Here is a 20,333-nt window from a genome sequence, read left to right on the forward strand (position 1 = left end):
ATTTCAAAACATATGTACAATTAGAAAGAATGCTACAGACAAAGTTTCATGCTCAAAAAATTAAGGAGGCATTTAGAAGACAAAGATGATCTAATTCTAAATAAGAGATTATCTAAAAGATAAGACAACCCCCAAAACACAAAGGGTTATACAAGTTGAAGCCACAGATATTTGTCCTTCTTTGGGTTTTCTCATTGTTTTTTCAACACTTTTGACTAAGGTCAGTCTCAATAAAGGGAGTGCAGAATTATTAGGCAAGTTGTATTTTTGAGGAATAATTTTATTATTGAACAACAACCATGTTCTCAATGAACCCAAAAAACTCATTAATATCAAAGCTGAATGTTTTTGGAAGTAGTTTTTAGTTTTAGCTATTTTAGGGGGATATCTGTGTGTGCAGGTGACTATTACTGTGCATAATTATTAGGCAACTTAACAAAAAACAAATATATACCCATTTCAATTATTTATTTTCACCAGTGAAACCAATATAACATCTCCACATTCACAAATATACATTTCTGACATTCAAAAACAAAACAAAAACAAATCAGCGACCAATATAGCCACCTTTCTTTGCAAGGACACTCAAAAGCCTGCCATCCATGGATTCTGTCAGTGTTTTGATCTGTTCACCATCAACATTGCGTGCAGCAGCAACCACAGCCTCCCAGACACTGTTCAGAGAGGTGTACTGTTTTCCCTCCTTGTAAATCTCACATTTGATGATGGACCACAGGTTCTCAATGGGGTTCAGATCAGGTGAACAAGGAGGCCATGTCATTAGTTTTTCTTCTTTTATACCCTTTCTTGCCAGCCACGCTGTGGAGTACTTGGACGCGTGTGATGGAGCATTGTCCTGCATGAAAATCATGTTTTTCTTGAAGGATGCAGACTTCTTCCTGTACCACTGCTTGAAGAAGGTGTCTTCCAGAAACTGGCAGTAGGACTGGGAGTTGAGCTTGACTCCATCCTCAACCCGAAAAGGCCCCACAAGCTCATCTTTGATGATACCAGCCCAAACCAGTACTCCACCTCCACCTTGCTGGCGTCTGAGTCGGACTGGAGCTCTCTGCCCTTTACCAATCCAGCCACGGGCCCATCCATCTGGCCCATCAAGACTCACTCTCATTTCATCAGTCCATAAAACCTTAGAAAAACCAGTCTTGAGATATTTCTTGGCCCAGTCTTGACGTTTCAGCTTGTGTGTCTTGTTCAGTGGTGGTCGTCTTTCAGCCTTTCTTACCTTGGCCATGTCTCTGAGTATTGCACACCTTGTGCTTTTGGGCACTCCAGTGATGTTGCAGCTCTGAAATATGGCCAAACTGGTGGCAAGTGGCATGTTGGCAGCTGCACGCTTGACTTTTCTCAGTTCATGGGCAGTTATTTTGCGCCTTGGTTTTTCCACACGCTTCTTGCGACCCTGTTGACTATTTTGAATGAAACGCTTGATTGTTCGATGATCACGCTTCAGAAGCTTTGCAATTTTGAGACTGCTGCATCCCTCTGCAAGATATCTCACTATTTTTGACTTTTCTGAGCCTGTCAAGTCCTTCTTTTGACCCATTTTGCCAAAGGAAAGGATGTTGCCTAATAATTATGCACACCTGATATAGGGTGTTGATGTCATTAGACCACACCCCTTCTCATTACAGAGATGCACATCACCTAATATGCTTAATTGGTAGTAGGCTTTCGAGCCTATACAGCTTGGAGTAAGACAACATGCATGAACAGGATGGACAAAATACTCATTTGCCTAATAATTCTGCACTCCCTGTACTGATGCAACACTTGGACCCTACAGAGGTTGTACATGTAGTCGAACTCCTTCAGGATGGCACATCAATACATGCCATTGACAGAACGTTTGCTGTGTCTCCCATTCCAGTGGTAAGTGCATGGAGGAAATTCCAGAATTTCCAAGCAGTTACTCTAGGAAAGCTGGACAGGACCATAGAAGGTCCTTAAGTGGCATGCGTGTCCTTTGTGCTGGAAGAAACAGTATGGCCACTGCCAGAACCCTACAAAATGATCTCAAGCAAGCCACTGGTGTGAATGTCTCTGACCAAATAATCAGAAACAGACTTGTATTATTGTAGGATCTTTACCTTTTAATATAAAAACGGCTTGAGGCAGCTGTTTTTTTTTTGTTTTTTTTAAATTTGGCGCTATATAATATAATAATTTGATTTGAGGGTGACCTGAGGTGTCAGCATCCTCTAGTGAGCCCTATGATCACTGCCCAGTATTGTGGAGCCCAAATGGCATTCATCATAGAATATCCAAATTGGCAAGTTCACCACTGCCACCCTACGCTTTTCAGAGATGAGAGCAGATTCATCTTGAGCACATGACAGACGTGAAAGAAGCTATGGAGAATGTTATGCTGCCTGTAAGATCATTTAGCATGGCTGTTGTGTTGGTGTGTCAATTATGGTGTGGAAAAACATATCCATGGAGCGATACACAGTCCACTATAAGCTAGGCAATGCGACACTGACTGCCAGAAGATATTGGGATCCTTCAACCAATTGGCAGATCCTGTGCTGGTGCAGTGGGTCCTTGATTCCTCCTGATGAACAATAATGTCCAGCCTCCTGTTGACAGAGTATGCATGCAGTTCCTGTAGTACAAAGGAATTGATACCACTTGACTGGCCGTAACTTGGAGTTCAGCCCAGGGATAACGTTTCCCCTGACGTTCTGATTGGTAGACAACCCATTTGAACCACAGCTGCTCCACCACCTTTTAAAGGTATCACAAAAGACAAATCAAACTATAAAAGTTAAGCACCAAAATAAGAGGTTATCTAAAGCATAGGAGCAGAACCTTTTAACCCTCTCAGGCTCAAATTAAACTTTTTGTTGCTAATGCACAACCAAGTCCTGCAGTGGTACTTCTGAGTAAAAAAAACCTCATAAAATATGTATGTGGGGTAATCAGGTTGTTAGTTTTTAACTGTTGCAAATCTGCAACGCCTGCCTTGAGAGGGTTAAAATGCATTCTTTTCTGTACTTTCGCCAAGAAACAGGGCCTTCATTTGTGTTGCTTTTTGTTTTCGTGTGTAGGCTTTGCGGGTACTCCCGGCTACTTGTCTCCAGAAGTGCTGAGGAAAGAAGCATATGGTAAACCTGTAGACATCTGGGCATGTGGTAGGTGTTTTTTTTCTATTTTCAGCACCACCTCTGCCAATTTTGTTCTTGGCACTCAAACAATGGCTGTTTATGTGTGTAGGTGTGATCCTCTACATCCTTTTGGTTGGGTACCCTCCGTTCTGGGACGAGGACCAACACAAACTCTACCAACAGATCAAAGCTGGAGCATATGATGTTAGTCAGCTTCTCATCTCTGTTTCTCTTTAAGTTAAATAAGATGTGGTACATATTTTTATTGTATATGTGGGCATGCTTAGGTGTGCGTTTGGTTTAGTTTCCCTCCCCAGAGTGGGACACAGTGACTCCCGAGGCTAAAAATCTGATCAACCAGATGCTTACTATTAATCCAGCCAAGAGAATCACTGCCCAGGAGGCTCTGAAGCACCCATGGGTCTGTGTAAGTAGCATATACACATCCAGCATCCTATTAAAACTGACAGGAAACAATATTTCACAGCTCCTGATTTGACTATCAAGCAATTTGTAATTTGCAAATCCTCTCTCAGCAACTATGAGAACATGTGCTTAAAACTGCCAAATATGACATGTGCCAATATGTGCTGACATGTCAGCTTATCTTGAATATGGTTTTTTCCATAGACAGGCAAAAGTTCAACCTATTAACCTTCAGCAACCAAGAACTGAGTTCCACATGATAAGTTAAATTCCTGCAGAAATCTCTAGACTCTCCAAAGAAGTCTAGAAAATTACAATTGTGTTTAAAATAGAGTAAATTGACATCTTAAACAGTGTGTTAGTGTGTATAATAAAAATACATTGAAATGTTCAATTTGTTTGGCAATAAATCACAGCTTGATGCTCTGTAAATAAATGCCATCTTACAAGGGCCTTTGATTAATGTAACAATTCAAGAGACTCTGGATTCTGAACTAAAAACACAAGCTTGAGCCCAATGGAACACTTTTCTTCCAGGAAAAGTACTTTTTGATAAACGTGTTTTTTGATACAAGATTCAGAAGGAAAATACAGTTAAATGAATTAAATGACTTGTTTTGACTGTAATAAAATAATCAGAAACACAGTTGCTATCTAAATGAGCTTTGGTGCTACCATGTTTTGTTGGTAATTTTTTGGGGTATAAAAATGTCAGTTTAATTCAATGAATTCAGTACTTTTCAGTTTAAAACTAGTTTATGTCAAATGTATTATTTGATCAATTTAATTATTTTACAAAGTTAATTTTTACTTCTCATATATCTAATTAGAATGTACATTTCATACATAACCATTAGACTGAACACTAGTTACAGTCATACGTCCATCTGTAACACTTGTCTTTCATTGGAAAAGAAAAATATTCCTTTAGGCAATTGTATTCACTGGAGTTTTAAGTGAACTTTTGCCAGTTTATGCAATAAAACTTTGGCACAATATCTTTAAAAATATGATCATAGCAACAAGAAAAAAAAGTTACATTTACAGTATTTTCCATTTATAATTTGTAAAACAATATTTTTCTTGACTGTCTTCATCAGTTTAAGTCATAAACCCAGTACCTGTGATGTTTGCAGGAATAGTTAGTAAGAATGACTAATGTAAAATTTGAGAGAAATTGGCCCAAAAACCCAACAAAATCACTAGCTAAGTCAAAGATCTAAATCCTTAACATAACAACATATCATTATCTCTGTAAGGAAACAGAATGTATTGTGCGGATACTGTAAAGCCAAGTTGAATCTCTTTATCCTGAAGTTTTGCTGAAATTGTGTTACCTAAGGGGCCTCAGAATTGACACATTTCACCAATGCAGAATCTCACTGGCAGCTCCTGCCCACATAAACCTATCACTGTCACAGCTGCTCTTGTAACATTTTATTTTCAGCATCTCTTTCTCTGTCTCCCCACAGCAACGCTCAACGGTGGCCTCAATGATGCACAGACAGGAGACCGTCGAGTGCCTGAAGAAATTTAATGCCAGGAGGAAACTCAAGGTGTGAAAATATTTGATGGTTCAAAAAGAAGTTGTATCTCTGATTTCAGGAGAAAGGAGGAAACCCTTACTCTAGCTTAATGTCTACCAGTTTTGAACTGATTTCAGATTTTTTTAAAAGGAGCTACAGTAGCTATAAAAACAATTTGCCCTTCCCTGCTGTAGTCTTCCTTTTTAAACACAGCTTAAGAAGTTTGTAGTGCAGTAAAATGATAAGGGAGGCATGGGGGATGCTTACTGTTATCACACAGACATTATGTAGGAGTAGGTAATGGATAATAGGTATTGATTTTTAAATAACTGGACATTAATAACTTGATCTTATTATATAATAGTATACTATAGGATATTTGTTAATAGGCCGCTCAGTCTATTTCTCTTGGCAAAACTTAGGGTCAACAAAAAAAGGCAAATATGAAATTTAAACGTGAGCTCAGTGGTCAAACGCGACATATTATTTGGAAACTGTTGCGTGATATTTAGACTCAACATGTACCAGTATCTTTTCCTAAATGTTTCCAATATAGACAAAGGCAGTTCAATTCGGAGATATCATTAGAAACAATTGAACATGATTTATTGATATACAGAATACAATTATGTTATTTGGAGATTAGACTCTGATGAGTCACTGAATGACTTGGGTAAGGCGGAGATGTGGAGGGTGTGGGTTGCTAGAAGGCACCTGGAAGGGCAAATGATGGATGAGCAGTGAGATTTAAAGTACGCGGAGTGGAGGCTGCTTGGCCTGAAGACTAGATCACAAATGTCGCAATAAGCTTGACAGTGTGGGAGTGATGTAAGGCTTCGATTAGCCACCAAACACAATGCTATCCTTTTTGTCTTCCTTGGTGAACTTTATGTTTCTATCCACTAAGTTGAAGAGAGCAGTGAAGGATTGTAATTCTTGGATTTAGATTTTGACCCAGGTGTCATCAGTTTATGTGTACCAGTGGCTAGGTGCTGTCCTGGTGCTTTCCACTTCCTCCATGGAAAGGCTGGCTAAAATATGTGGTGGTAAAGCAGTCTAACAGTGTGCAAATCTGATCTGGGGTGAAGCTTGTTCTGTTTTCCAAGGAGCTGTCTTGTTGTAGTTGTTTTCTGAGAGTTTCCACTGCCTCAATTGTAGGTATGCAAGTGAAGAGAGAGACCGCAATAAAAGACACTATGGTTTCATCTGGATCAAGTTTTTGGTCCTTGTTGGTGAAGTCAGTGGAGTTTTCGATGTGATTGGGGGTGTTCCAACAACGGGTGCTAGCATGGTGGATAGGTGTTTGGAAATGTTGTAGGTGGCTGAGTTTATACTGATAACACTGGGTCTGAGTGAGACCCCTTCTTTGTGGATCTTTGGAACTCTTTAAATACAGGGTATAACTTCCCCTCGGTGTAGCCGATGGTAAGTAGGACAGTCAATAACTTCATCCTTTTCCAGTTCTTGTAAGCAACTCATGACGTTCTTTTTGTATTTGCTTGTGGGGTCTCGTTTTAAGGCTTCATAGGTATTGGTATAGTGTCAGCGTACTAATTTTCGTGTGATAATCCATTGTGTTTTGAACAACAGTGCACCTGCCCTTGTAGCCTGGTAACATGGTGATGTTATGGTCTTTGCTCAGAGATTTTCTTCTTTTCTTGTATTGTGAGGTTAGACAGGGGAACATTTGCACTGGAGAGTGTGAAACCTTCATCCTGATTTGCTCTGCTTCTGTTTGTGTTAATTTATTAATCCTTAACATACAGGTTAAAAGTTAATTCACGACACCAGCATATTAAATAGGTTTCAGGGTGGATTCTTATAATGCTTTTTTCTGTGTTCTTCCTCATCAGGGTGCCATTCTTACTACCATGCTTGTCTCCAGGAACTTCTCTGGTGAGTGTTGCTCTTTAAAAAGACAGAGGTGATGAGGAGAGGTGACAAAAATTTACATCTACACACACACAGACACACACAAAACACACATTAACACATAACAGGCTCATGGGAGATGCTATGGTAGAGATTTGTCTTATTTAAAAGCTCACCCAACATAGCTGTACTTATATTGTGTCAGTGTCACATATAACTAAATCTTGTTTATTTGTCACTTTGTTCTTTTATGATAAATGACAAAAGCTAAGTCACTGAAATCCATAAAGAGGCTAATAGTAGTGTTAAGAAAATGAAATGAACACTGACTGGCCTGACCCGATTTGCTTGACTAGCAAATCTAGAGAAAGCCAAATATTTTTTGCAACATGTTTTGTATTTGTTGTGTATCAGATTTCCATTAAAATGAAAGGATTACTGGCTAAAAACTATAGTTCTTTTTTTAACCAATCACATTTTGACTTACAGTTGGTAGGACTAGAACCATTTAACAAATTTAACATCGTAAGCCCTCCTGTATATTAAAAAAAACTATAAAACTAAGAACAACTGATATACCAATATTTATTTTTACATTTTCCCCAAACATACAAAATTAGAACTCTTAACACAATAGTTTATTTCTAGTGCTACAAAGTGCATTTTCTGGAGCTCATCAAATTGCAAGCAAATTAATTACAAACAGTGTTCATCAACCTGCACAAGTAGGTCGATGAATCCTGTTGAATACTTTCAACACCTGAAAAAAAGTCTCAGCAGTGAACTTTGGTGTTTTTGTATTTTTCTTGCTTTCTATCAGGTAACATTTTATTAGCTTTAGTTCTAATGAACAGACAGCAACCTAAGGTAAGGTAAAAATGATTTATTTCAAATCAGACTATATAAAAACATGGTGGAGGTAATGTGGACATGCTTTAAACACCTATTCTTCCCACCCCTTAATCTGTGGCTGTAAATACTTTCCTGATGACTCTATGGTATCAATAGCTACAGCCACCCCACAATAGCAGTGGGGTGGCTGTAGCTCAGGAGGTAGAGCAGGTCACCTACTGATCGGAAGGTTGGAGGTGCGATCCCAGGCTCCTCCAGTCTGCATGCCAAGTATCCTTGGGCAAGATACTAACCCCAAGATGCATCCATCGGAGTATGAATGTGTGTGAGTGTAGTTAGAAAGCCCTCAGTATAGAGGTAGTGCTAGTGAGAATGGCTGTGACTGGGTGAATGTGGCGTGTTGTATAGAGCGCTTTGAGTACTCCGGGAGAGTAGAAAAGCGCTATATAAGAATCAGTCCATTTAGCTACATTTAAATCTTATTGAATTCACTACAATGCTTATTTTCTTAATTATATCACCATTAGAGTTAAAAAGAAGGATAAAACAGTTTTTTTTACCATGCAATTGACAAGTGACTAGTCTGTGAGCAAGCAGTGTCCTTCTGTTTCTCTGTCAGATAACCGTATTGAATGTCACATCCAGTTGCATAAGACCAAGATAGCTCAGCTTGAGGCTTTGCAGTAGCACTTCACTAACCAATGGGTAATGTCACAATGTCATGGTTCATCTGGCATGACAACATCATATGGGTTTGTAGACTCTTTGAGTTATATTTGTACCAGTTATCCCTATAGTGTTGTGGACTGGCTCTTCATTTAAAGGATCAAAGCTTCTGATTCCAAAGGATATTGACCAACATGTAATGCCAGACTACCGAGCCGGAGTTGAGAAAATTCACCTGGTTCTAACTGATAACCTCTGGATGTCGATCCTGCTATCTACTGATGAAATACTTTGAGTAGCCCTGCAGGTCAATTATGAGATTCTGCCTGTTAACAGCAGCTCTTCACTATGGTCCATGCACATGGCAAATTTAACCAGGTTATTCTTTAGTGGCCAGGAAAAGAACTGGCAAAAGTTTAGTCAAATAGTAACAGTCACTTGATGAATTCACCAGACTTTTATCCTAATTTAACTAACCTATTCTATGCTAATGCTGATTTCTTGTACAAGTGTTGAGAGGAACGAGAGTAAGGAGAAGGGGTATGCACTGATCAGGAAAGAGATCCGCTCTATCCTGTGCCCAGTAAAGTTCAAATGGGGAAGCTGTGACTCAGTACAAAGGCCTCCATCTCATTTGAGACTATAATCCAACATGACAAAAATGAGTAGAAAAAAAAAGAGCCAAAAATTTGAATTCCGGTTCCTAAGTTCACAATGGTTGGGCAACGGTTATCTTCTGGTGCTTCCTGTTGACATTTCCAAAGTCCTTTCCTGGGGCACCAGATACTCAAAACAAGAATCACTAGTAGAATAAGCTGTTTACATACAGTTCTTATGAAATGGGGAGACATAATTATTTTTATAATAGCCTGCAAATATGTTCATTTATCTTGTAAAGTTGGACATTATAACATGGAAGTCTGTGGGGATTGGCTCACTTTTGAAGTCAGCCTCAAGTGGTCATATGAAGCAATGCAATTTCTCCAGTCTGTAGACAGATTCGTGGCTGGCATAAGTACCATAACATCATGCAGTAACACAACATCCCCTCTTGTTTATGGATAGAACGAACATCATTTTTTTCAGTAGCACCATGAGCACCATGAGTAAAGTCACACCAAGACGCCCCGTGGGAGCTGTGTGAACAATAACAAGGATAATGGAGGGCTGTATCAGATGATCTGACTTCCACAATGCCTGACCGACAGTCAAGTGAGATTATGATAAATTAGAGCACAGATTGAAGGAAAAACAGCCAACAAGTGATCAGCAATTGGGAATTTCTTCAAAGTTGTTGCTTAAACTCAGGGGATGATCTCATGAAGCTAGTTGAAGACTGAAGAATATTCAAAGCTGTTCTTGAAACAGATTTGGCATTAAAATACAATATCACCCATATATAAAGTCGTTTTGGTTATGCTTTCTTTCTACACAAACCCATACGTGTTATTTTTTAGTTTTGATCCATTCACATAGTAGTATTACAGTTTTTTCTGAATGCTTAAACCCTAACTGTGATTCCTGTAGCACAATCTCTAAAACTATTCAGACTTATAGCAAAACCACTCACTGAGTTTGCAAAACTAAAAGCACAAAAACTGCTTTGCACTCAGTTTGCAATTTTGTAACACACACTTTGCAAAACTGTAGGCACAATTCACTGCACAACACTCAATTACCAAATTTCCAACACACTCCTAGCAAAAGTATACACATGTATGGCTATCATTAACACTAATTTGCCAACTGTCTGGCACACTTTCACATGTGAAAACTTTTTTAGATAATTAGTTCACTTTGCAATCAGCCTAAGCACTATAATACAGGTAAGCTGTGTGTGCGGAGTACAATGGAGGGAGCAGAAAGAGTGAGAAGTAGAGGAGGCAGAGGAAGAGGACGTGGAGGTGAAGAAGTAGGATGAAGAGGACGACAAGGACAAGGAGGAGCAAAAGGAAGACGAGGAGGGGGGAGAGGAAGATGAGGAGGAGGGAGAGGAAGGGTAGGAAGAGTAAGAAATAGAATTGCTGATGACATCAGAGCTACAATAGTGGACCATGTAATCAACCGTGGAATGACCCTGAGGGTAGCTGGCCAACGGGTCCAGCCTAACTCGAGCCGCTACACTGTAGCAAGTACCATAAGGACATCTTGAAATGAGAATCGGTTAGTACAGTCACTTCGCACAAAGATTTGTAGCACTGCCATATGCCAATGAGAAACACACCAATACCATTGATGTAAAAATACTGAAATTGTTACTTTACAGAATTGCTAGATGACCAGATGCTGGGGCAGAGGAAGCATGTTCACTGCAGACCAAGTAACCCATATAGTCATTATGGCGATTGCAAATAATCTTATACTTGGAAATAAACACTTGTGTTTGTTTTGATGTGTTTGAATAAACACCAGTACTTGAAGTTTGGATCCCTCTATGCTTATGGATCTATGACAGAAGTATGAGCTCAAACTGACATAGCCTACCTTGTGCACAGAGAAAGCAAAAGCCAGATGTGTTTTATATTCATACCATCAGTGTGCAGTTGGCGCATTGTGTGCTTAGTAGATGATGGCTTGTGTGTACTGTTTGATACGGAAACACCATTTTTACGAAGGTGTGAAGAGTTAATCTAGCTGTGTTTGCTTTTGCAAGAGAACTACAATGTTTTGATGATTGGGTGACAGGTTTTCTTATTTGTGTGAAGAGTTTTGCAAAATTAGCCAATAGTTACAAAAAATGTGCTTAAGCAATCAGAAAAAACTGTAAAGTTTTGACTGGTACTGTTAATGATACTCTGTATTTTTCAGTGGGCCGTCAGACTACGGCCCCTGCTGCTGTCAGCGCTGTAGCAGGAACCACAGCTGGCATCGTGGAACAAGGTAAACACATCTCGCAAGCACATCTTTTAGCATTTTCTCCCTGCAGCTTTTAAAACTTTACATCCTTTCCCCTCATTGAGGCAGGAGCAGATGTGATTAAACGGAAATCTCCCAGGGTCACAACATCACACACTCCTTTAGCTCTATCCCTCAGCTTGTTTTAATCTCTCTTCCTAAATCTTTCTCTCCTCTTCCTCACCCTTATTGCTTCTTTAACTTTTTGCCAAGGTAAGCAATCTCATTTCTCATCTGAAGGGAAGAGTATTACAGACTTTTCTTTCCTTGTACAGACAAATAGCATGCACTGTGGTGTATAAGTGGGAGTTTAGTTATCACATTTTAAATGTGGAGTGCAGTAACTGTTCAGTGCTGCTTTTAGGTTGGGGATCACACATCCACTCAGAGCTCCAACATGATAAAAGATTAATGTCAGCAGAACTGGAGTGTTTTTAAGCTGTTTCTTCCTTTTTTTTATCAGCATTTAAGCAGCAAAACACATACTTTATTTTTTCCACATCATCCCAGACTAATTCCTGCCCATCAGTGAACTCTGTGAATTAATCCAGCCTACTCTTCAGATTAACAAACCCATTATCATATACCTGCATCTCTGTTCCTCTTCCCTCATGCTTTCGCTCCTAATCCCCCTTCTATCTATGCCTGTGCGTGCAACGGTGCGAGAGAGTGTATTTGGATTATACAGAGAATTAGTTTGACTTCTCCCCCCTCCCTCGTGTTTGATGCCCTCTGCTTATCTAATGCTTTGGGCAATGGATCAGGGTCAGGAAGTGCTAGCAGGATGGAGAATTCTTTTTAATATATGTGTGAGTTTTTGCACATTTTATTCATTTGCTTTTTAAGACGCAGGGAAAGAATTTTCCATTTTTTCAGAGGGAGGGGTAAATTCCTTTCCCCCCTCCTCCTAGTGGTAGTGGATGGGAGGATAGGCATTGTAACTCTTCACATTTATTTGTGCACTTTGACAAGCAGGTGATTTTTTTTTTTCTTTTAAGCCAGTGCCTGCATGCATGCATGAATGACCGCGGATGTGGATCTGCATTTGTGTGAGCAGATTACAAAGTCGTCATCTGAAGGTAAATAATGTGTACTCTACCATCTGAGGGTGTGTCGTTCTGCCTCTCTGCAGCAGCCAAGAGTCTCCTCAACAAGAAGGCTGATGTCAAGGTAAGCTAGGTCATCCTCTTCATTTTCATCTGCAGCATTTCCTCTTTATATTCATGGCTGTCCTTCCATACTTCTACTACTTTTATTAATCCGTAAATGTTTTGGTCAAAGGCAGATGCAAACTATTCGGGGTGATCTTTTTAAAGCACGATTGCGTTCACTTTAATTTTTTGGAAGATATTGTTTTTGGGTGTCTGTGATGGCTATATTGTTTTCTTTCCTAGGCTTTTCTATTATCCTTTCACATTATCCTTTTAATTTAATTAGAAATATTAAAACAGGGGAAGACATGTTTGGGAAGGTATCCAAAGTTGTTTTAAATTGGATTCCAAAAAACATGTCAGGAAACTTATTAAAAAAGATGGAATTGGTGGAACATCCAACAACTTTTTTAGTTTAACTGACAATGGGCCAATATAATGATTAAACGTAAAAACACAAACACCCTACTGAGTGTCAGACCTTCAGAATGATCATAATGATGATGAGGGGTTCAACCATTTAAGAACAGGTTTCTCACAAAGAATTTGGTGACTGTATTATTACTATTCAAAAGCAAATGCAAGGAACAAGGCTGAAAACCCAGTATAAAATGGCTGTGATATTCACAACCTTAAATGACCCTGCATTAAGAATGCACTTTTGGCTATTGGAAAGTATGTGGAAATCTGAAAACCGTTGTCAGTAAATATAGTTCATTGCTGATAAAGCAAGTTAAAATTTTAATGTGCCAACAGTCAAAATGTAAAATTCTTTAAGAAAATTATGGTTAGCACATCCACTGTGCTAGAGCAGAGGGATGATCCAGCTTGTTTTAAGTTTAAAAGCCAGTATCTCTAATGTATAGGAGTGCATTAATACACATGACATAGATAAAGTGGATATCTGTGAAGGCACCATTCATTTTGAATGCATGAAGCACTCAGAATATAGACACAGTCACATGTAATGCACTTAAACACAGCTGTGGCTCAGCAGGTAGGTTGGGTTATTCGCAGTCATACGGTTGGTGGTTCACTATGCAGCTCCACCACTGTTAATGTTGAAGTGCACCTGGCAAGAACTCCACTTTGCCCCCAGTATCCATTGTGTGTGTGTGTGAATGGGTAAATGAGGCTTGTAGTAAACTGTGAGTGGTCAGTTTAGGTCACACTTCTGCACAGCGACCTCTGATGTTGTTCCTGGAATCTGCTGGAGCCAGTTTTGGGGTTGCAGTTCCTAGTGTTCATATTACCACTGGGACCACTTTGTAGTTTACTTTCCACGTCTGCTCCAGCTGTTCCTTCAGCCCCTGATATTCCTCTGTTTTCAGATACTCCTTCTTCCTCATGTTGCTGTCTTTTGTTCCTTGTCAGCTACCACTATGTGTTGTTGGTTGGCAAACAGGTGCTTTTCTGTCTGGAACCCAAAGTCCCACAAGATCTCAGTGCTGTTGTTTCCACCTTTGGTGGTGTCTCTCATTACGACGGGCAGACTGCTAGTCTGTATGTGGCACAGATGTTCCTGTACACTGTCCCAGCGACCTGGTTGTGCATCTGGTGCTTAGGGCCTGTTGCTGTACTGCCATGATCAGAGTGTCATATCAGCATGTGAGGCATGCAACGATGTGCACAGGACAACTGACTGTCAGGATAAAACAGAAAACAGATGGACCAGACACAGGAAGACAGAGAAAACAAACACTGAGATCAAACTGACTAAATACAGAGAATGAGTGAGAGAGCTAGAGTGCAGGACAGAGAGAGAGGGCAAGAGAAACATGGAGGCAAGACAGAGACAAAAACTTTACATTTGCAACCAGATACAACTGACTACACACAGGGGGTGCTGGGGAGGACACACAGAGGACACATAAACTAAGGCAAACAGAGCACGCAAGGGAACAAAATTCAATGAACTAAGGACTAATACCAGGGCACGCAAACTGAATACAAGAATTGCATAATTCCCTAAAGAATGAACAAGACCAAACCAAGACAAACTCAAACTCCTTTAAACTGGCCTTTTCTAGTCACTGGTAGGATGTCTTGATATCATCTACTTCTTTTATTTGTCGATGGTACTTTCCATGCAGCGGCTTGGTCATCCATGACAGCTCCTCCTCCTGTACCTCCTCATACTTTTGATAAATGCTGGATACACTCAGTTATTCAACCAAATAGATCTGATTTTATTTAAGTAGGGTGAAATTTGTAGTGTAATTACCCTATAATGTGTCTCACACAGCTCATAGTTTAACTTTATTTATTTATTTATTTTTCTTTGTTTGTTTGTACCAAAATAACAGAGGATAATGTCTTGTTAAATTAAATGCTTTGTCGATATAAAATATCAGCAGATATTATCTCCTCCTTACAAAAAGTACAAGTCCAGACAAAAAAACTCAAACTCTGGGTCACCTAGGAATCAGCTATGCCTTTGAATGATAATGGTAAATGGTCTGTATTTGTATAGCGCTTTACTAGTCCCTAAGGACCCCAAAGCGCTTTACACATCCAGTCATGCACCCATTCATACACTGGTGATGGCAAGCTACATTGTAGCCACAGCCACCCTGGGACGCACTGACAGGACACTGGTGCCACCGGGCCCTCTGACCACCACCAGTAGACAACGGGTGAAGTGTCTTGCCCAAGGACACAACGACCGAGACTATCCAAGCCGGGGCTCGAACCGGCAACCTTCCGATTACAAGGCGAACTCCCAACTCTTGAGCCACGATCGCCCGATGACTTAGAGAAACATGTATAATGTGCTTTCTTGTGAGATGTATCTCTATCACACAGAAAGAAAACTTGCTTAGATGATGGAGTAACTTTGTCAGTTTTTAAATTTCACACAACATCATAAAAATTTGGTATCAAAATCCACATTTTTTATTTAAGTGTCTGATAACTGGAATATATGTCTTGAATTTGTAACAAATGAATACATTTAAAAATAAGTAAAACATTTAGCAGTTATGTTTTTGATTTCGATAGATCTCTGTGTCAACTGACTTGCATGTGCTTGGATGGGAAGCTTCCCCTGTCCAATGTGGCAGAGCAATTCTGTATTTATGTGTAGCAAAACATAATGATTTTCTTCATGCACAATGTATTTTAAAGATCTGTCACAAGTGCCTAAAACACTTGAATCGTACAGTGGTTCTGATTGGAAAAAAATCACTGCAATTTAATAGATCACTAACAAATAGGAAAGTGTTGCCACCGACAACGAAGCATCAGACAGAAGCCCTTCTTCTTCCATTCCTCCTGACCTGTTTCCTTATGTCACTCTTCATATCCTACATTTCTTCATTTTCCTTCAGCTTCTCTTCCCTTTTTCATCCTCCGCACAACCCCTCCTCTCCCTTCTTAGGGGTTTAGATTGGTAATCTCAGATTATTTCCCACCAGATGATTAATCTATCATTACACAACCACAGCTTGTCCTTTGCTGGACCATGATGTAAAATGTACATAAACAACCATGGAGCTATTTTAGCATTCTGGCATTGGCACAGGCACTATCTCTCATTATAACTTCCACATCTCCTCTTTGTTTCCAGCTTTTATTTGTAAATATGCTTTTTTTAAAGCTTCACACGTAAGTGTCGTAACTAACCCTAATGACAAGATATTTACAGTATTTTAAGGTTGCATGTACTGTTCAGTATTATTTTTGGTAATTGTTTCTTATAACTTTGAAAAGAAATAAACAGTAAACTTCACAACAAGCAATTTTGTGAGTTGCTGGGCAAAAGACATCCCGACAATTACAATATCTTTAAATTAATGTATTTTAAGTGTTCCTTCTGCCTGATGTTGCTATCACTTGGTATAGAGACGTCTATCACTGTGTCCTTTTTCTGCTTAATATCTACTATTATTATAGCCGGTTGGTGAGCCATGAGCCATTGAATGATAAATGAGGAATTTTGTACAAAGCCCTTTCAGTGCTCAAGTAGAGTAGGAAGGTGCTCCATAAGAACCAATCCATTTACCTGTATATAAGTTTGTGTAAGCAATCTATTCAGGTTTAAGTTAAATGCACTGCATGCACTTTAAGTGCAAATGTGTTATTATTCTGAGCCTTGTCCTGTCCAGGTGGCTCTTCTGTGTTGTGCCATGCTTTTATGGAGTGGCTGTTTGGTTTCTCCAGTCTAGAGGTCTGAGCACTCTTCACTGCACTGCACAGCATATACTATGTTGTTTGTTCTGTTTGTCATTTTGTTTCTTCCTAGTTGGTGTTGTGACCTTCTTTTTTGTGCATCTGTGCTGATTTGTAAACTCAAACTGAAAGCTCAGTTGGGATAAGTTGGATGTTTTAAGAGCTTTCTTAATGTATGTGTTCTTTTTCTTTCCCTTTTGGCTTAAAGGCAATGTTTTCTGCCCGGTGTTACAGGATACTGATTACTCCAAGCTTTTGTTGCAGAGGGTGGTACAAGTCAAAGAGTAGGTACTGGTCTATGTGTATAAGTTTCCAGCAAAGTTCAATGCTGAGGTTGAGACCCAGCCTGGAGACCAGTGGCAGAGATGAAGCAGTTGTGGAGACTGACTAGAAGGCTATGCTCCGGTAGTGTGGCTGGAAGCCAGCATCAGTGACCCTCAACAGGCTGGTGACAAAAGAAACAGAGACCTTCAAGGTGGTTTTACAAGGGGCTGGTAATGAAAGAGGCAGAGGCCTTCAGGAGGCTGGGAACAAAGGAGTCCCTCTGGAGGCATTAGAGCTTTAAATAAAAAGGCAGATTGGGAGAAAGGAGAGTTCCTTTATGAACCTTAAAGTAACCTCGAGTTGATCTCAAAGCTTTGGTCATGTGTTCTGCTTAAGTATTCTAGAGGTGGGGGTTCAATAATGTGAGCAGTTCTAAAAATGAGTCGCACACCTGAATTACAATAATGAAAAGACCTTGGTTTCCTAAAAACTTGATTATAAAGGTGCTTAATTTGTTTTAGTGTTGTAACCCTCTCTTGGGATACGAGGATATGCAATAGTTAATGTGAGAAAATATAATAGCATTCAAGAACACTCTTAATGCTTTTCTCACAAGTACATTACAAATTTGTTGAAAGATAACTATGTTGTGTTTAACAAAGTTCACCCTTTTTTCAGTGATAGAAATGTGAATATAAGCTTTTCAGATTTCCCCATTTTCCCCATCAGCTAGAAAAGCACCATGGATGTTGCAACCAACTAGGCTTTTTTTTAAACAGCATAGTATGCAAAGCATTGACTCCACAAGTTGATAGCTGAGAGTATTTTTAGCATTTTTACGAAACGTTGCTGTTAGTATTTGGCAACAGTGATAAAGTGGGTGAGATCAGCTTCAGCCCCTGAGCACACTGAATTTCCATATGGACTTTTTTTCTTGTCCTTTTGCCTAACACAACATCAATTACAAGTAACAGTACCGTGGAAAAATATGAACAGAAAATATAGAATTCCAGTGATTCAAGCATGAAGTCTGTGAATAATTCCTGGTTTTGCATGTTTCTTCTGATGTAATTGAAATAGAAAAGTTATGCCTGTGAGTCTTTTTGCTGTACATTTAACATGTTACTAGTGGCTGGCTATGTTTTCTGTGTTTGTTTTGTTTCATAAGTTTTGCATCTCTGTTACGTTTTGACCTCATTTTCTCTATTTGAATGTCAGGAAGACACATTAGAGATACTAATGCAGTGAGTCAAAATAGATGCTTGTTTTTCATGTTTGACAGATATTGTGGAGTTGATCAGCTGTTATTTATTTAATTTACCATTTGCCAGATTACATCCACAGCCAGTGGGCAGTAATGAAAAAGAAAAATGCTGTGATTGGTGTTTGGATTTTCCTGCATAGAGAAATGAGTCAGCATGAAAGATTGTTGAAAACTTTTTTACCTGATTAATAATGTAGCAAAAACAAAAACTGTGGAAACTGTTTTCGATCCATAGTTGAACGACTACACTCTTGATTCTAGATACTACTTTTGTCTTAGGAGAATTTTGCTGCCATCTGCTATTATTAACTGTATACTTTTACACAGTTACCACCCACTTCACTACCAGCAAAAGTCACATCTCAGAATGGTCACTGAGTACTAATATAATACTTTTTGTTTCCTGCACAGCCTCAAACAAACAGCACGAGAAACAGCATAGTCACCAGTCCCAAAGGCAACATCCCCTCTGCTGCACTGGTATGCAGCTCTATGTGTTTCTGTCTGTCCAAAACATTTCTAGCTGTGTGTGTGTGTGTGTGTGTGTGTGTGTGTGTGTGTGTGTGTGTGTGTGTGTGTGTGTGTGTGTGTGTGCGCGCGCGCGCGCGAGAGAGAGAGAGAGTCAAAGAGAGACTGAGAAAGGGGGAGACGTGTATGGTTTTGGTAAAAAAAAAGAAAAAAGAAAAGCTCTATGGGTTGTTGCTATGATTTTGTGTGTTATTCTAAGTTTTCAATCACTTTTAAAGTAACAGCTCAATAATTTTGCTTTTTAACTCATTTCCCTTTCTTGCCAAGCGAGTACAGTTAGGTCCAATCCCAGTAACAAACCCCTTAAAATAAAACAAATACTGACACAGGTTGTACTTATTGGAATTATTCTTTGTGTTCATTCTTTGTAAAGGTGTCCATGCATGTGCTGCTGTAAAAACATGATTCTAGGAGGATCCAGATACAAGCATACATAACCCAAAAGGCACAAAAAGAAACAGTGAGAGTCACTACCCACTGGGGTGCTCGCTTGAGAACTACTAATGGATCCATTTAGGGTTTTTATTTTCTTTTTTAACTGGCTGGTTAATGCATAATAAAATAACCTTGTTGCTGTGGTTGTAGCCACACATCAAGAAGCTTTGTATTGGGTTGTTTCTTGATTTGCAAACCTCTGGGATGGGTCTATACAAGTCAAAAACTTTTCCAGGCATAAATTTGGCAAATCATCCTTTCAAGATGATATGCTTCTATGTATTTGGACCATTTTCAGAGCATTTGCTGTTAAGCAGTCATCTATGGTTGATGAAAATATAGCCGGTGGCAAGTGAAGATTTTTGTTTTTATGCTTGCAGTCACAGCTCAAGAAGTTTCTGCATTCCATCAGTTCTACTTTAATGTCCCCAGGACAGTAGAACTGAGAGTCCCACTGGGGAACCAATGCATGGTCCACATCTCTGTAATTGTTTAAAAATCTAAAAACACTAGGAGAATGCACCTGGTCTCACTTCCAATCAAAACCACTTTAAAAGGCTTACAGCCAGGAGGCTGTGAAACGTTGCACTTTTCAACCAAAAACTGAAGAAAACTGATTAAAATTTGCATCAATTTGAAACAAAAGTTGACATTTATGGTACCTATGTCAACTTGTTAAGGCTGTGTGTGCGAGCAGGCAGGGATGAGGACCCAAACGCAGGACTCGTGGAGACAAAATTGCAACTCGAAACCACAGATTTATTGCTGGCAAAGAACAAAAACCAAACCATGAAAGCACTAACTGGAACACACAGGCAAAATCTGAGGGTACAACGCAACAGGGAACAAAGGAAAACACAGGGCTTATATACACAGAGGCGTAATCAGGGAATGGGAAACAGGAGGGAGACACAGCTGGGAGAGATTAGGGCTAACGAGACAGAGGGAACTAAAACTAGATTCACTGCACATAAGGCATAGACCTTCAAAGTAAAACAGGAAACAAGAGAAACTAAAACACACTGGAACACGGGACTATCAAAATAAAAAAGGAAACATAGCCAGACGTACACTGTGACAACACGAGCAAGTGAGCTAGAAGGGACACTTGAGAGAGGGAGTGAGACATGAGGGGCTGAAGAAAAACATACATGGA

The 20,333-nt window shown here is 39.5% G+C and overlaps 1 protein-coding gene across 8 annotated transcripts in view; it reads left to right on the forward strand.

Moving 5' to 3' along the window:
• The window catches only part of camk2b2 (calcium/calmodulin-dependent protein kinase (CaM kinase) II beta 2), a 65,317-nt gene that overhangs the window by 31,038 nt on the left and 13,946 nt on the right, over positions 1 to 20,333 (forward strand). For 3 of the 8 annotated variants that reach the window (XM_076886863.1, XM_076886864.1, XM_014411495.4), the window contains exons 8-15: positions 3,072 to 3,155; positions 3,238 to 3,332; positions 3,433 to 3,555; positions 5,027 to 5,110; positions 6,934 to 6,976; positions 11,279 to 11,350; positions 12,498 to 12,535; positions 18,626 to 18,694. In XM_076886863.1, coding sequence (XP_076742978.1) covers positions 3,072 to 3,155; positions 3,238 to 3,332; positions 3,433 to 3,555; positions 5,027 to 5,110; positions 6,934 to 6,976; positions 11,279 to 11,350; positions 12,498 to 12,535; positions 18,626 to 18,694 — 608 coding nt within the window. The remainder of the gene's footprint in view (positions 1 to 3,071; positions 3,156 to 3,237; positions 3,333 to 3,432; positions 3,556 to 5,026; positions 5,111 to 6,933; positions 6,977 to 11,278; positions 11,351 to 12,497; positions 12,536 to 18,625; positions 18,695 to 20,333) is intronic. The other 5 variants (XM_076886865.1, XM_014411496.3, XM_076886868.1 and 2 more) reach the window with 3 other exon arrangements.

Source organism: Maylandia zebra, linkage group LG7, assembly GCF_041146795.1.
Source record: "Maylandia zebra isolate NMK-2024a linkage group LG7, Mzebra_GT3a, whole genome shotgun sequence".
Taxonomy (NCBI): domain Eukaryota; kingdom Metazoa; phylum Chordata; class Actinopteri; order Cichliformes; family Cichlidae; genus Maylandia; species Maylandia zebra.